At 34.7% G+C, this 18,674-nt stretch overlaps 1 protein-coding gene across 1 annotated transcript in view; it reads right to left on the bottom strand.

Annotated features, from left to right (window-relative positions):
• STXBP5 (syntaxin binding protein 5) overlaps positions 1–18,674 on the bottom strand; it is a 164,775-nt gene that overhangs the window by 2,241 nt on the left and 143,860 nt on the right. Inside the window, exons 23-27 of the mRNA XM_052645571.1 lie at positions 15,170–15,409; positions 13,691–14,060; positions 13,215–13,380; positions 4,904–5,015; positions 728–948 (exon numbers count right to left, since the gene is read on the bottom strand). Coding sequence (XP_052501531.1) covers positions 728–948; positions 4,904–5,015; positions 13,215–13,380; positions 13,691–14,060; positions 15,170–15,409 — 1,109 coding nt within the window. The remainder of the gene's footprint in view (positions 1–727; positions 949–4,903; positions 5,016–13,214; positions 13,381–13,690; positions 14,061–15,169; positions 15,410–18,674) is intronic.

Raw genomic sequence — 18,674 nt, 5'->3', positions numbered from 1 at the left:
GAAAGTGAAAGTAAAGTCGCTCAGTCGTGTCTGACTCGAGACCCAATGGACTGCAGCCTACCAGGCTCCTCTGCCCATGGGATCTTCCAGGCAAGAGTACTGGACTGGGGTGCCATTGCGTTCTCCGCCATTCCACCTAACAGACTTTAAATTCAGTTTTTCAAGGGTGTTATTCTGGCTAACAAAGTGTATTTGTAAGAGGCCAATTAGGGCTCCCTTACTTCACAGTCTGTTTCTAACCTTCACCAGAGCTTCCTCATTCATCAAGATGAATTCACTGCAAAAATGCACACTACTCCTCTGCATGAACTGGTCTACAGACACATTTAGTATCGCTTCACTGGATTAAATCTACCTAAAGAATCAAGAGACAAATTATTTTCTTTTCTAGGAGAAGTTAGTAGTAGAATCTGAGGAATTTAGGAAAATTAACTTTGTTTTTATTGTATTCCCTAAGTAACTACTGCAAAGCCACTGGTTTTGTTTAAAAAAAAGCCTGAAGGGGGAGCAGGTTCCTTCAAAATTCATAAACTTCAGTTAAGAGATCAAAGGCTACTGAGAGTCTTGTAATGGTTCCCTCTAGTGGCAAAATTTAGGAATCTGCAACCATACTGAGGATATGAGAAGAAAATTTATGTGTCAAAATACAACAGATATAAAAATACAATAATTTTCATACTTGCTTTATCTAGGCTTTTTGGCTTAAGTATCTGTTTGACAGACATACCTCATGAGCATGTTTAGAGAATGAATCTGCACTGGATAACATAGCTGCTGTTCTTTCTTCCAGGTCGCTAAGTTTCTGCCCTCTCTCGTCCAGTGCCAGCCTCGCTCGTGCGAGTTCACCAACAACTCCAGATGCCGCTCCTTTTACGCCTTCAATGCCACCAGGGCCAGGGATGTGCTGAGCAAGACTCCTTGAAGCCTTTCCTGAGGACGATTCTCCAACTGAATGATTTGATACATGAAAGAGTAACCCAGAAAATGAAAACTTTAATTAATAGAAAATTCTATCTCCTGATAGCATTAAAACACACTTGACTGACAATGTAACTGAAGTATTTTTATATTTTACTTTGTAATTATTATGTATTTTATTATGATTGTTTTAACAATGAACTTTTAGATACTTTTCAAGTATATAGAAATACAACATATATTAATAAATATTTCATTCTAGTTCATATACTAGAACTTGAGCAAAAAAAGTGACAATTATTTGTTGGAATGGATGATGGGTATACTGATACCACTTTAAAAACAGTGAAAAAAATCACTCTTAAGTGTCCAAAAATTAAAGATAAATTAAATATATTTAAATTCAAAGACACAGATTTAAATATACGTATTTGTTTTATTCACTCTGTACTTTCCTCACACTTGAAATACTATGCTTCGGCTTAGAAGAAAAATGTAGAATTTATTCAGTATTTCTTTTCAGTCTCCAAAAGGTGTACATAACCACATTCCTTTCTTTCTATCCATTTATCTTGTTGCTTACCAAATAGATCACGTTTGTCTTCAACAGATCTCAGGAATTGATTGCTTCCTTTCCCTTCGCAACCTAGACCCTCATGACCTAACAACCTCATGACTGCAAGTCTTTAAAATTCTGTTAAAAACTGATGTCAGATTCCTTCTTACTTTAAGATACATTTCTTTCTTTAGAAATGTAATTCATACCATAAAATTTGCTCCTAAACAATTCAGTAACTTGAAGTTTATTCAGGTTGTACAACTACTAATTATCAAGGATTTTCATTCTCAAAACAAACCACCCAAACAACTGCATGATTATTAGCAGCCACTTTCCGTTTCCCCCTTATCTCAGTCCTTGGCAATCAATAATCTCCTCTGTCTCCATAAATTTTCCTCTTCTGAACATTTCATACAGATGATTCACACACTGTGTGGCCTTTGTGTCTGGCTTCTTTCACTTAATGTCAAGATTCAATCATATGGTAGCATGTGGCAGTACTTCATCCTTTTCAATAACCGAGTAATATTCTATTGCATGGATATGGATATATAACATTTTGTTTATATATTCATCAGTTGATGAGCATTTGAGTTGTTGCCACTTTTTGGCTGTTATGAATAATGCTGCTATGAACATCTGCACAAGTTTTTGTGTGAACACATGTTTTCAATTCTCTTGGGTGTACACTTAGTAATGGAATTGTTGGGTCATGTAATTTCATGTTTAACTTCTTGAGAAATTGCTGGAGTATTCCAAAGAGGTTACACTATTTTATATTTCCACCAGCAACTTGTAAGGGTTCCAATTTCTCCATATTCTTAAGAAGATCATCTTTCTGAATACAACCATCCTGTGAAGTGGTATTTCATTGTGGTTTTGACTTGCATTTCTCTAATGACAAATGATATTGAGGATCTTTGCATGCGTTTATTGGCAATTTGTATGTTTTCTTTGGAGAAAAGTCTATTCAAACCCTTTGCCCATTTAAAATTGTACTATTTGGCTTTTTACTGTTGAGTAAGAATAAAAAAAATTTAAGAATTTTTTTTAACACTCTGGCTATTAGACTCAACAGATATCATTATGTTTTCTGACTTCTAATTTTAGAACACAATTTATTGTTTTCTTTGGTTGGTTTTGATTTAGGTGTCATATCTGAGAAACCACTGTGTAATCTAAGGTCGCAAAGATTTATACTTAGGTTTTCTTCTAAGAGTTTTATAGTTTTATCTCTTACATTAAGGTCTTTGATTCATTTTGAGTTATTAATTTTTGTGTATGGTGTGAGTCAGATTCTCTTGCATGTGGATATCCACTGTCCCAACACCATCTGTTAAAAGACCAATCTTTCAGCATTGGAGTTTCTTGGCATCCATGTAGAAAATCAACTGACCATACATGAATGGGCTTATTTCTGGACTCTCAATTCTTTTCCATTGGTCTATGTATCCATCCGAATGCCTGTACCACACTATCTTGATTGATTCCTGATTTGCAACAACACCGGAAATCAAAATGTAACTAAGATCTTTTTTCTTAAAAAAATTTTGTGTGTGTGTATGTGTGTGGCTATTTTGCATCCTTTCCATTTCCATATGAATCTTAGAAACAGCTTATTTCTTTCTTCAAAAAACCAGCTTGGACTTTGACAAGGATTGTGTTGAATATATAGATCAATATGGGGAGCACTGCCGTCTCAGCAATATTAAATTTTCCAATCCATGAACGTAGATATTAATCCATTTATTTATGTCTTAATTCTTTAAATGATGTTTGAATTTTTTAGGATATTTTTTTAGTGTATGTTCTGGTATTTCATCTTTTTGATAAACAAAACTCCTTTCTTAATTTAATTTTTGGTTTGTCTATTGCTAGTGTATAGAAATGCAATTGACTCTTTATATGGACCTTGTATCCTAAAAGCTTGCTGAACTTGTTTATTGCCTAGAATGTGTTTTATTTTTTAATTAAAAATTTATTTTGGCTGCACAGTGCAGCTTGCAGGATCTTAGTTCCCCAACCAGGGATTGAGAGCCCAGGGCCATGGCAGTGAAAGCGCTGAGTCCTAACCACCAGTAGTTAGAACCACTGTGTGTGTGGTTTCCTTAAGATTTTCTATAGGCAGGGCTGTCATCTGCAAAGAGAGACAGTTTCATTCCTTCCATTCCAACTGCATGCCAACTATACTCTCTTTTTGCCTAAATGCCCTGGTTAAAGACTCTAGTACAGTGTTAAACAGAGAAGGTGAGACTTTTTGAATTCCCAAATAAAATTTAGAATAAGTTACAAAGTTTGGGGCAGCGAGTTGATAAGGGCTTCATTAAATATTTATTTGTGTATATGCTCACATCAGTTTTACTCTTAAGCTATGGCCCTTGGTCCTTGGGGTCCTTTCAAAGAGGAAGCGTTATTTATCAGGGTTGCCACCTTAGCCAATTCTGGGAGCCTACCTGGCTGGTCTTAACACAGTTCAGAACTGCAGCTTGCTGTAGCAAAGTACTCCAGGGCAAAAGTGGCCTCAGGTTGCAATGCTTACCACCTTTCCCCATGTATACTGTCTTCATTATATCATTAGCTCACTGATGTTTATAAAAATTGAATTTTGTACAGCTTGATCAATTAATTTTGGTAAGAATGTTATTCTAAATAATCAGTCCCCCATGACTTGAAGAGCAGTCCTCATTTTTTAAATGAATTAAAACTGACAATCCTCATTACCCAGATGACTGACCAATCATTAGGATAAATTTTTAAAATGAAACTACTACACTCTTACTTGCTAATATTTAGTCTTACAGTTTTTCTAGTAAACTGAACAGAAAAATAAAATTTTAGAATATTCTAGTACAATACAAAGAATAAAAGAAAATAAAAATTCAAGAATAGCTAATAGCTCCTATTTGAAAGAAAGGTGAAACATTCATCAATTTACTAGTTCATTCAAGGACCAACTTCCAATCTGTGCCAATTCTATGGAAGATGGTACACGAACCAGACTTTACATTTTAAATAATCTTCTAAGTGCAATGACAGTAGTTCTGGAAGTTTTAGAAGATAAAATAAATGTTTACGTAAAAATTTTTTCAAAGTTAAGGTTATCAACTAAAGTCCATTACAGAATTAAAATAATAATAAAGATCATATTTAACAAAAGTTAGAAAATGTTTTCAAATTACTCACTTAAAGCTTATTCCTTTTTAGCCTGAAGCCATGCTGATTTTGATTTGCTGAGTAAACTATTCCCCTGATTTGAGTTAGAATATGGCAGAAAACAATTTTATGCATTTTGCTAAAAGATGGATCCATCAGTTGTCGTGACAGAGAGGAAAAAGGTGAACATAAATTTATACACGTAAGAAAAATTTACATGGCTTGAATGTTTGTTTTATAGATATATTATCCAAATTAAATAAATCAACTTACATAGTTCTTCTCTATCGAGAGATTGTGCACCACCTCCAAACAAGCCTTTAAAGAATCCCCTGTTTGGTGCTTCAGGTGTTTCTACAGGAGTGAAGAGTTCACCCAACATTTCCTTTAGAATCAAAGCAAATTGTAACTGTTAAAGTTTCAGGGACACGAAACTATAATCACAAAACCAGCACTGTAAACTCTTTAACTAAGACTTATAACATTAGCTGTTGAGGTTCACAATTAATGAGCACATTTCAAATGATCAGATCTAGAACAGTCTGATTTGGTCAAACAGTAAATTAAGATGAACTTGACTAAGAGTAACTTGTTGTTTGCTACTTTGGCTAGATTACTTTCTTCACATTTTAAGCAAAGATGATTTAAGCTTAAACTGTAAGGAGATTCTAATCTTTATGATAAAATGTTCATATAACTATAACTCTTATTATTAAGAATTGGTAACTGTATTAATAACTAAGTCTTCTTACATTAGAAATAAGAAAATATATTAGCAAACTGAAGTCTAGTGTAATGATAACTGAGTCAGAAAATTAGTAGTTTAGAAAGACACACATCTTTTTTCATAAACATATGCTGGGAACAGAATTATGCCAACATACACCTGGAATTCCAGAAATCTGGCTGAGAGATGGAAAGGCTTCTTTCTATACTGTCAGATTTTCCTGAAATTTTTGTCAATATTCTTCAGAAACGGTAAAGGTAAGTCAGCAGACAAGAAAAACTGCTGACATTTTACTGACTTTGTAGATGAGACATAAAGAGGGAAGAGAAGTTTCTATAAAAGAAGGATGGTAGCAATATTATTTACAAGGCAACTCTGGGAAGCTTTAAAAGCAAAATAAAAGTATAGTAAGGCTTGGGATTGCATTTCTGCCCAGTAAATAGAAGTAGCTATGATAGAAATGACGAGTACATAATCGGTTCCAGGTAGTTCTGTCTGATATTACATTATAGTTCGAGCTAAAAATATATATATTTTTAGTTTCTTTCTTAGGGCTGGGCTAAGCAAGTTAATAAAGGATGTCCCAAGATTTTACTTTTAGATATATCCATATTCCTTTTTTTCATTTTTTGTTTTGTGGGATCTTAATTCCCTGACCAGAGATTGAGGCCAGGCCCTCAGCAGTGAGAGCATGGAGTCTTAACCACTGACTGCCAGTGAATTCCCAGATACACCCATATTAATGTTGTCTCCCCAACCAGATTATAAATGAAAGGAGATAACGTTAACAATATACAACACAGAGTTTCACTTATAAGGCTGAAGTGGACTGAAGGCTTTACATTTAAATTTTCTTTCCTTTGGATTTCGATAAAGGGGAGTAAAACTAGAATGAAAAACTCCCTAAAGTCAATAAATCAAACCTGTTAAAATCCACCAGAGAATATACTAATACCTATTATTTAATTCACGTTTACATTTGCCTGTATAACAAAGGTGATTTTAGACATATTTCCAATATTTTTTATACAATACTCTGCAGATTATAATTTAAACTGCATTTATTAAGTCAATATAACAAACTGCAAACAGCTACCATTTGAGTGTCTTTTATGATAAATCAATAATAAGACATATATAGACATATATAGAGTCACAGCATAGAGTAATAAGACATATATAGAGTCACAGCATAAAAATATGCTCTTTCAAATTTACCTCACTTTAGAATTGTGGTTTACTCTTCTTAATTTACTTATTGTTTAATGATCACATAATTTTATAAGTATAAAGTAGGATATTTAAAATGCAGAGATTATAGTTGTAAATATATGACAAACCCACAGCAAACATTATCCTCAATGGTGAAAAATTGAAAGCATTTCCCCTAAAGTCAGGAACAAGACAAGGGTGCCCACTTTCACCGCTACTATTCAACACAGTTCTGGAAGTTTTGGCCACAGCAATCAGAGCAGAAAAAGAAATAAAAGGAATCCAGATTGGAAAAGAAGAAGTAAAACTCTGTTTGCAGATAACATGATCCTCTACATAGAAAACCCTAAAGACTCCACCAGAAAATTATTAGAGCTAATCAATGAATATAGTAAAGTTGCGGGATATAAAATCAACACACAGAAATCCCTTGCATTCCTATACACTAATAATGATAAAGTAGAAAAAGAAATTAAGGAAACAATTCCATTCACCATTGCAACGAAAAGAATAAAATACTTGGGAATATATCTACCTAAAGAAACTAAAGACCTATATATAGAAAACTATAAAACACTGATGAAAGAAATCAAAGAGGACACTAATAGATGGAGAAATACACCATGTTCATGGATCAGAAGAATCAATACAGTGAAAATGAGTACACTACCTAAGGCAATCTACAGATTCAATGTAATCCCTATCAAGCTAGCAGCGGTATTTTTCACACAGCTAGAACAAATAATTTCACAATTTGTATGGAAATACAAAAAACCTCGAATAACCAAAGCAATCTTGAGAAAGAAGAATGGAACTGGAGGAATCAACCTGCCTGACTTCAGGCTCTACTACAAAGCCACAGTCATCAAGACAGTATGGTACTGGCACAAAGACAGAAATATAGATCAATGGAACACAATAGAAAGCCCAGAGATAAATCCACACACCTATGGACACCTTATCTTCGACCAAGGAGGCAAGAATATACAATGGATTAAAGACAATCTCTTTAACAAGTGGTGCTGGGAAAATTGGTCAACCACTTGTAAAAGAATGAAACTAGAACACTTTCTAACACCATTCACAAAAATAAACTCAAAATGGATTAAAGATCTAAATGTAAGACCAGAAACTATAAAACTCCTAGAGGAGAACATAGGCAAAACACTCTCAGACATAAATCACAGCAGGATCCTCTATGATCCACCTCCCAGAATTCTGGAAATAAAAGCAAAAATAAACAAATGGGATCTAATTATAATTAAAAGCTTCTGCACAACAAAGGAAACTATAAGCAAGGTGAAAAGACAGACTTTGGAATGGGAGAAAATAATAGCAAATGAAGCAACTGACAAACAACTAATCTCAAAAATATACAAGCAACTTCTGCAGCTTAATTCCAGAAAAATAAACGACCCAATCAAAAAATGGGCCAAAGAACTAAATAGACATTTCTCCAAAGAAGACATATGGATGGCTAACAAACACATGAAAAGATGCTCAACATCACTCATTATCAGAGAAATGCAAATCAAAACCACAATGAGGTACCATTTCACAGCAGTCAGAATGGCTCTGATCCAAAAGTCTACAAGCAATAAATGCTGGAGAGGGTGTGGAGAAAAGGGAACCCTCTTATACTGTTGGTGGGAATGCAAACTAGTACAGCCACTATAGAGAACAGTGTGGCGATTCCTTAAAAAACTGGAAATAGAACTGCCTTATGACCCAGCAATCCCACTGCTGGGCATACACACCGAGCAAACCAGAATTGAAAGAGACACATGTACCCCAATATTCATCACAGCACTGTTTATAATAGCCAGGACGTGGAAGCAACCTAGATGTCCATCAGCAGATGAATGGATAAGAAAGCTGTGGTACATATACACAATGGAGTATTACTCAGCTATTAAAAAGAATACATTTGAACCAGTTCTAACGAGGTGGATGAAACTGGAGCCGATTATACAGAGTGAAGTAAGCCAGAAAGAAAAACACCAATACAGTATATTAACACATATATATGGAATTTAGAAAGATGGTAATGATAACCCTGTATGTGAGACAGCAAAAGAGACACAGATGTAAAGAACAGACTTTTGGACTCAGAGAGAGAGGGAGAGGGTGGGATGATTTGGGAGAATGGCATTGAAACATGTATACTACCATGTAAGAAATGAATCGCTAGTCTAGGTTCGATACAGGATACAGGATGCTTGGGGCTAGTGCACTGGAATGACCCAGAGAGATGATATGCGGAGGGTGGTGGGAGGGGGGTTCAGGGTTGGGAACTCATGTACACCTGTGGTGGATTCATGTCAATGTATGGCAAAACCAACACAGTATTGCAAAGTAAAAAAAAAGAAAAAAAATTAAAAAAAAGAGTCACTGTAGTGTACTGGGAGGAGTACAAACTGGAACCACATGGACCTGGGTTTGATTCTCACCTCTGGCTTCTACATGCAGAGGGATCTTTGGCAAATCAGTCTCTCAGAGAACTGGTTTCCTTAACTATATGATAAAGAAGTAATATTAATACTTACCTCTCAGGAATGCTACCAGTAAAGATAATGAAGATTATCTTTAATGAGTTAAAGATAACACAAAATGCCAAGATTAGATACTGAATGATGTATACATTAAATAGAAAAACCTCCTTTCACATGGAGATGAAACAAATTAGAAAATATGAAGTAATTTATCTTTAGATTACCATTGTGAACATATCTTTAAAGGAAGTTTAAAATTAGGCATTTTTAGAGTCTGCACAGTCTATGGTTAGTATTAGGATTTGGTGAGGAATACTGATGTTAAAAAGGTATGTATTTCAATACCATTGAATAGTATCTTAAATACTTTTCATTTGTATTTAAATAAAAATTTTAATTATGATAAACACATTCTTTAGGATAATTAACTAATGACTAATAAACAATGGTGAAATCTAAATAGATTTTTATTACCTGTGATATTTCTCTACATCTAGTAATAGTAATACATCTGAAACAATGTCTGGAACTTTTAAACTAATCTAAAATATGAAGGTACAGAAACAAATATATTTGTCTGATGTTAGACAACTGTATCTCCTTTGTGTTAATAAACAAGTGATAAAATACAGGAAACTAATTTCACGAATGAGTCAATGCATATGCTTTATCACTTTTTTCTTAAACTGAACTGTAATATTTTATTAGTTGACTTATTTTTATTACTTTAAGATGTACAACATAGTGATTCAATATTTGTATAGATCATACTCCATTTAAACTTATTACGAAATTGGGCCTTTCCTGGTGGTCCAGTAGCTAAGACTGTACTCTCAATGCAGGGGGCCTGGGTTTGATTCCTGGTCAGGCAACTAGATCCTACATGCTGCAGTTAAAGATCCTGCATACTACAATGAAGATAGAACTAAGACCTGAAGCAGCCAAATAAATAAATAAAAGTTAAAAAAAATAAAGTTATGATAAAATATGGGCTGTAATCCCCATGCTGTACAATATATCCTTATAGCTTATTTATTTTATACATAGTTGTAATCCCTTACCCTTATATTGCTGTTCTTTCTTGCCCTCTACCCGCTGGTAACACCTAGTTAGTTTTCTACATGTGTGAGTCTGTTTCTGTTTTATTATATATATTTATTTTTTAGATTTCACATATAAGTGATAATATACTGTATGCCTTTCTCTGACTTATTTCACTAAGCATAATACCTTCCATGTCTATATAGGTAACTGGTAAAATTTCATTCTTATTTTGGCTAAGTAGTATTCCATCATATGTATGTATATGTGTGTGTATATCTATCTATCTATCACATTTTCTTTATCCATTCATCTGCTGATGGGACACTTAGGTTCTTCCTTATCTTGGCTACCATCAAAAAGTCCACAAATAACAAATGCTGGTAAGGATGTGGAGGGAAGGAAACTGCTGATGGCAATTTAGCACACAGCTGGCAGGAATGTGAACTGGTGCAGCCACTATGGAAAACTGCATAGAAGTTCTCCAAAAAATTAGAACTACTTTACGATCCAGCAATTCCACTTCGGGGTATATAGCTGAAGAAAATGAAAACACCAATATTCACGGGACTGTCTTAACACTAAGTATTATGTCAGGTGTAGATTTTCCTAGATGCCTTTTAAGTTCCCATTTATACCTTGTGTGACTTTTCTTTAATCAGGAATGGATGTTGAATTTTATCAACTGCTTCTTGTTTTTTAAATTTACTAATGTGAATTCCATAGATAGATTTATAAACGTGAAGTCAACTCTACATTCCTGGGATAAATCTTATTTGGTTATGATGAATTATCATGACCAGAATTATCCATCTGATATACTGTTAGGTTCAATTTGCTAAAATTTTGCTTAGAATTTTAACACCTATATTTGTAAAGAATATTGATCTATATGTAATTTTCTTTACTTTAAAATCATTGGTTTTAGTAACATGTTCTATGAACATATCATTAACAAGTTGGGAAGCATTTCCACTCTTTAACTTTTGAGAGTTTTAAATAGAACTGGTACTATTTCTTCCTGAAATGTTGACAGAATTCACAAAAGAAGCCACTGAGGCCTCAATTTTCTTTGTCCAAGGTTTCTAACTTCAATTTTCCTATAGTATTCTCTGGGTTATCTATTTTTTTCTTGAGTGAACTTTGGTAATATGTGTCTCACACTACATTTGCCCATTTCCTAAGTTTTTTTAATTTACTGGCCTAAAGCTGTTCATAGTATTTCCTTATTATCCATTTTAATTAGCATTTGTAGAATCTACAGAAGTCACTTCTCTCATTCTTGATATACTTCTTTCTTCGCAATCAGTTTGACTTGAGATCAATTTTATTGGTTTCAGAGATCAAGTTTTTGACTTCATTGACATTTTCTGTCTCATCAATTTCCACTTGGATATTCACTATTTTCTTTCTTCTGTTTACTTTGGGTTTAACTTGCTCTTCTTTTTCAGTTTCTAAGGTGGAAGCTGAAGTCACTGATTTGAGGACAACTTCTTTCCGCAGAGTCGGACATGACAGAGCATACATGTCATGTCTTTTTGAATACAGATGTTTTAGTGCTATAATTTTTTCAAGTATAAACACTCAATTGTTTTTCTCTATTGCTATGCTTTCAAGTTACTTAATCTTTTCTTCTCTAATGTCTAATCTGATGTTAATTCCATCCAGTATATTTTCCATCTCTAACACTGTAGATTTTTATCTCTAGAAGTTCAATTTTGGTCTTTATATCTTCTATGTTCCTACTAAACTTTTAAGTATACATGCTTAGGCACTCAGTTGTGTCCAATTCTTTGCAACCCCATGGACTGGAGCCTACCAGGCTCCCCTGTTCCTGGGGATTATCCAGGCAAGAATATTGGAGTGGGTTGCCATGCCCTCCTCCAGGGGATCTTCCCAACCCAGGGATTGAACCCAGGTCTCCTGCATTGCAGGTGGATTCCTGAGCCACCAGGGAAGCCCAAGAATACTGGAGTAGACAGCCTATTCCTTCTCCAGGGGCTCTCTCCGACCCAGAAATTGACCCGGGGTCTCCTGCATTGTAGGTGGATTCTTTATCAGCTGAGCTACCAGAATATAGTTCTAATTGTAGTACAGTTATAACTGTAATTTTGTTTCACTCTCAAGGTCTGTAATATCAGGAGTATGTTTTTAGTATAGTCTACCTTACTGAAATAATACTACTAACATGTGAGAGCACGTACTTTCTACTGAGCACTGTGCTAGTAAGAACTTTATGTGTACTGTCTCCTTTAATTTATAACAGATCCTATGACATTAGATATTATTTCTATCCTCATTTTAAATATAATGAAGTTCAGACATACTAACTTGTCTAAGGTCACATAACTGTGTAACTAGCAAAGCTAGGACTTAAATTCATTCTTCTTGACTCCAAAGCTCATATTCTAAAAATAAGTCACAAGTTTAAATTTATAAACCAGTAAAATATGGCTAATTAACTAAAAACTTTCACAATAAAGTTCCCTTAGATAATGGTTTCTCTAAATATCAATGAATATTTTAGCTCTAATATTTAAAGAGCAGTTTTGTTTAAAAAGTTCAAGCTAAACTGATCATTTCTCACAAATATACAAGCACATAAAGCACTCAATACTTTTAAAGATACAGTTTTATAAAGATTTCATAATCTCTCACAAATAGATCAACAAAAATATTTAGAAGAAAATTATCAAATCTTATTTTTTCTGATAATCTGTATATATCCTTTGAATACAGAGTATATTAAAAGGAATGACACAATTTGTCCTAAAATAGATATATTTTCACATCAACATATGCCTTTAAAAAGGATTTTTCTTTTGTTTCTATATAATAGATATTTATTCTGTGTGGAGAGTGGTATAAAACAGATGTAGTATTTTGTATTTCTTTGACATCACTGGTGAGAAAAAATATGGATTGATGAGATGAGTCCCTTTTATAACAGGAATCTGATGAAGACACTTTATTACCAGTATCAAAGCATATGCTCTCAAGTTCTCAAGAAAAGCTTTGAATTTTCTCATGGAGTAGAAGGGATGGACAATGTAAGGGACCTTAGAAAATATTTTACCTCTGAACAAATGATAGTGATAGTTTTGTTACTTACCTGAAGATTCTCACAGGTTTCTTGACTGTAAGTGAGTCTCTGGATTTCTGTAGGTGAGACAAGGTACAAGGCTTGTCCGTTGTTGGTGAAGCAGAACGTTCTGGCTATCCGCATGTTGGTAAGGGGCAAGTAATACACATCCAGCAGAGGCCTTAAACTCGGCAAACTTGAGAATACAATGAAAAACTTATTAACAGACAGGAAGGCTTTAGTCTTGAACAAATACTACAGGAAGTAAAAATGGCAGGGACCTTCTAAACCTCATGATTTAGTATACCTGAGTGGGAGATAAAACTGATTTCTTTTCCTCATGTACTTGTTCACAAGTAACTGAATGAAACTAAATTCTCAGTGTATATGACTGTAAGCAAATTAAAAGCACTTCTCCAAACTGAATACAATTCTGCAATATTACGTTCTGACCGGAGGAAATGCTATATTTGTGTTTAAAAAACAAACAAACAAAAACCTCTTACCTGAAAGTCATGATGTGTCCATTGGCACAGAAGCAGGCAAGGCAGATGCCGTTACTTAATGACACAATGTCCCCACGAAGCACAAATGAGGTCTCTGTGATGTTCTGCTTGTAAGCACAGTTCTGGCTTGGCAATGAGATCACTTTTGCTTGCTTTTCAGAGCATATTACTGCATACTGGTTTTCACTGATTTCCTGAGAGGAGGAGGGAGATACAGAGACAGGTCTTCTTTTCTTCAATTTCTCTTTCTCATCCTTTTCTTCAGGGACATTGTGTTCTTTCCAGGGTTCATGTGCAGGTGGCACTAAGCAGCCTGTGGAATCCAGGAACGCCATTCTCAGGATCGCCCCTTTTAACCGCAATATAGTACCTAAAATTGCCATTTCAGTAAATAAAAAGTATTTTACTCCAGACAGTAAATATGTTTATTCCAACTCTGACAAACACTAGACACTCAAAAATACGTAGAATATATACTGAACCAAAACTATATACTGGCTCGCTGACAGGATTCAAACCTCAAGCATGGTATCTGAATCTGGAAAAAGATCTCAATAAGTGTTACAAGACTGATAAATGCTGGGATGTCTAGAACTAGGTCTCATACCCACACCTGCCAAGTGTACTATCGTTGAATGTAAGTAGACGGCATCTAGGGCTGCAAGGTCCAATATGGCAGCCCAGTGCCTAGCCATGTGAACTGTGGCTCATCCACACTGTGGCATGCTGTAAGAGTGAAATATAGGCTGGATTTGAAGGCTTAGCACAGTAAAATTATAATAAAATAACTCAATAATATTAAAATACTGATTACATGCTAAAATGATTTAGCATTTTGCATAGACTGGGCTAAATGAAATTTGTTATACTAAAATTAATTTCACTTGTTTCTTTTACATTTTAATATGGCTACTAGAAAATTTAAAATACTACATGTATAATATATAAACAAGGAATATGCTAGAGAGCAAAATCATGCTTTTTTCCCTCTCATTTTTAATATAGGAAGAGTATAAATTTTTTCTTCTTAAAATTTTTTGTTAAATTACCTTTTCTAATTCTTCAAAGAAGAAAGACGATCTTAAGACTTCACACTTAAGAGATTAAAAATAGCTAAGTGTGCAATATTTAAAAAACTTTTCAGTTTTTTCCCTACATATGTACTATCCTTTTGCTTACAGAACATACTATTTCAAGGTATCCTAGAATGAGACAGAACAACAGTATTTTGTTTTCATTTTCTACATAGTAATCATCTTAGACATGATCCTAATGTTTAAAAAAATGCAAAACTTGAATGGCTGTATAAGTAAATGATATTCTGGAATCTTAATCCATGAATTCCTTCAGTTAAAAGCAAAAGACTGTAACTATCTCCATTCAGAATTCTTAGACTGATTCAAAGATGAAAAGCAAGGCTTCAATTAAATTATAGTAAAGCAAACTTTCAAGGGTAGTCCAGCAGCAGAGCATACATACCACTCGGAGACACAATCACTGGCTGAAGAAGTCTTTGCTCTCCTCCCGGGGGAAGGTTCAGTGCGATGACAAGCACTGTTCCCAGTGTAGTACCAACCCACAAACACGGGGAAGGGGCTGAATCTGTCTTTCGAGTAAAAGTTTCACAGAAATGAAGAGCAGAGATTGCTTCCCGGGATTCTTTATCAATGCTGGTTACACTTGAGCTCCGTGATCGGCTGAAGGAATTATCTTTTATGTCTGAAATGATTTCAAATGTTGTGAGATTACTCAAGTTATAAAATAATCACGTTTTTAGTTTGGTAAGAGTGAGTGAAAGTCACTCAGTTGTATCCGACTCTTTGCGACCCCATGGACCATATGGTACGTGGAATTCTCCGGGTCAGAATACTTTTCAACCCAGGGATTGAACCCAAGTCTCTCGCATTGCAGGTGGATTCTTTACCATCTGAACCACCAGGGCAGTCCATTTAGTTTGTTTTAAATTTTATCAAATAGTTAATCTGCAAAAAGAGAAAAATCTAAAGCATTTTTAATTTTAACTGAAAAGAAAAACAATGTACTTTTATGCTAACAATTTTGCCCATTGCTCATAAATGAAACACAAAGGGAAAAATCCACACTTGTGAGAACTGAGCTGGGGGCAGCCAGGGGGTTTTTGGATGCATGATCTCTGCAGTTTCGGTGTAGCTCTCTGCTGGTATCTTGGCTGCTTTTCCAACTTTAGTCATTACTACCTTTTCTCATGGAGAAGGAAATGGAAACCTGGAGAAGGAAATGGTAACCCACTCCACTATTCTTGCCTGGAGAATCCCATGGACAGAGGAGCCTGGTAGGCTACAGTCCTTGGGGTCACAAAAGTTGGATATGACTTAGCGACTACACCACCACCACCACCTTTTCTCATGTGCTGCCTCTTCCTTTGGTATAATATAGTTCACGATTAGGCAATACCAGCAGAGTGGGTATTTTCAATTTCCTAGATTAAAAAAATGCATTTATAAGTACTCTGATTCTACCTTCAAATTTACCGTATGATGGACTTTCTTCTTCAAATCTGTCCATATGAAAGCCTTAATCCATAAAAATTTAGCTTTTATTTTCCTTAAATGCTATTTTAACTGGAATCAACATTCAACTTAGGCATTTTTCATTAACCTGGACCTGGCTCATTCTTAACTCAATCCCAGGTATATTCAGGGATACTTATAAATTCTACTAATAAACCCTCTCTTGTCTACAGTTACCTTGTTCTCTGTGACCAATCTTAAAGTTTGTTTCAAGCTCTGGCCTCTTCTCTCTTGGAATGCATTTCCAAATGCTTCATGAAATTTTTTCCTATGGCACTATTTATATTTAAATTTTTTCCTATTAAATCAAAACACACCATTTCCCCAAGTCTCTAAATTCTTCTAATGGCACTATTTATATAGAATGCCAACCCCATTCTCCTCGGGAATAACATTTGACATGAGTCGCATTTTTGGTTCTTCCCTTTCACTTCAACTGCATGTCTCGATGGGATGACAAGTCCTACATTATTCTAATATTTCTATCTTCTTCTTTCCATTACTGATCAAGTTCCATGATCCTATTTCAGGCATTTATCACCATTCATCTACAATTCCCAAGAGACCGCCCCACCTTCACTCTGTCATTGTTCTATCACAACTCAAATTTTACAAAGTACACTTTTAATTCTATCACCTCTACCTTAAAAATCCACAATGGTTCCTTTACTCAGGTTTATAAAATTCTCCACAAAACATCTTCAGCCTACCATCCTGGCCCCTTCTGCCAGTGCTGCCTTGCTTCAGTTCACTGTGGGAAATAAACCAAGCTATTCAGTGTTCTCCATACATACTTGGCACTTGCCTATGCTCTTCTTTCTGATTGCTATCCTTGCCTTTTCTCTACCTACTTAGATGGTGTTTATTCTCCATCTCAGGTGCTGTCGTCCTCATGAAGTTTATCCTGATTGCTAAAACCATCTATAGTTTTTCTCTTTTGAATCTTGATAGCTTTTTATCTCCTCCATGGCACTAGTAGCACATTTGTTCTGTACTTATTTCTGACTTGTCTTGGGCCTTGTTCTAACGTGACTGAAAATTTCTTGAGAACAAAGGCTTTTGACTCCCTGCAGAATTTAGCATAGTGCCTTGCATATGAAAGTAGTCAACTGATACTTGCTGAAGACAGACCTATAGGTCAAAGTATCTAGAGCAATGTGTTTCTGCTACACCACTGGGATATATTAAACTTTCCAGTAGCTTCTACTGTTCACATCTAATAAGTCATTCCTCAAATTGTATGTTTTCAATGCTATTGTGAAAGAAATGACTTCATAATATTGCGAAAAATGAAAAACACGTTCAAGTCTTCGAAACTGTATTTCATGAATTAAAAAAGGTATTACTGAATCCTATGTACACTTCCGCAAAAGCTTCTTATGGTCAAACTTAGATTCATAAGTCAAAAAAAAATTCTCCCCCCAAATAATTATATACAACATAATTTTGACTATAGTTAGCCTCAAAAACAATAAAGCCACTAGTTATGACAGCAGCATGAATTATTTTTAACTGTAGTTTCTAAAAATGCTCTTCTTTTGCCTGAGATTGTGTGTCCTGTTACAGATTATGACACAGGAGAAAAGAACTAGTTAATATAAATAAAACAACCTTCTATAAGCGATAGCTCACTATTGGGTAAGTGTAATATGGTAGTGATGCCAGATCTTAACTCTTCATATTTCTACAGTTATTACAGTAAAATAACAGAAATTTAAAATTTTCTTTTGATTAAAATATTTGTTATTTTAATAAAACAGACATATACCAGGTGAACATACATACTGACCTATATTATCAGTTCGGACTTAGTGATATACATGTAAATCAGTGATATAAGAAAACCTGATATTGTAAATTTCAATAAAAATTAAGCTGCATAAAAGCTTTTTACTGTTATCTATTAAAATTACAATAGGTGATTCACAACAATCTATAATTCAAATGTTAATTCATAGGCCAATAAAACATTTTAATTTAATAGACTAATTTAATGATATAAAGTTTATAAACTACAACTGCATTTTTATTATATGACCTCTATAAAAATTAGGTTATCAAAGAAACTCCTATAGCTAGATCAATACGGGAAAATGAACTGAATCAGAATCAACTTTGAACTTACAGAACTAAGTTGCTTATTTTATGTGTCTGGAACTGTTTGAAAACAAGTTAGAATCTTAGCAGTTCAGGAACTGTAACTACCACTACACGGCAACATTGCGCAGCTTGAGCCTACTGATAATATTTGTTTTCCCCCAGTGACTCGGAAAGTGAAAGTCGCTGTCATCAGACTCTTTGCGACCCCATGGACTATAGTCCATGGAATTCTCGAGGCCAGAATACTGGAGTGGGTAGCCTTTCCCTTCTCCAGGGGATCTACCCAACCCAGAGATCAAATTCAGGTCTCCTGCATTGTGGATGGATTCTTTACC

This window comes from Budorcas taxicolor, chromosome 9 (assembly GCF_023091745.1).
Source record: "Budorcas taxicolor isolate Tak-1 chromosome 9, Takin1.1, whole genome shotgun sequence".
Classification (NCBI taxonomy): domain Eukaryota; kingdom Metazoa; phylum Chordata; class Mammalia; order Artiodactyla; family Bovidae; genus Budorcas; species Budorcas taxicolor.
Note: the sequence above shows the minus strand (reverse complement) of the source record. Positions and strands in the feature narration are given on the sequence as shown.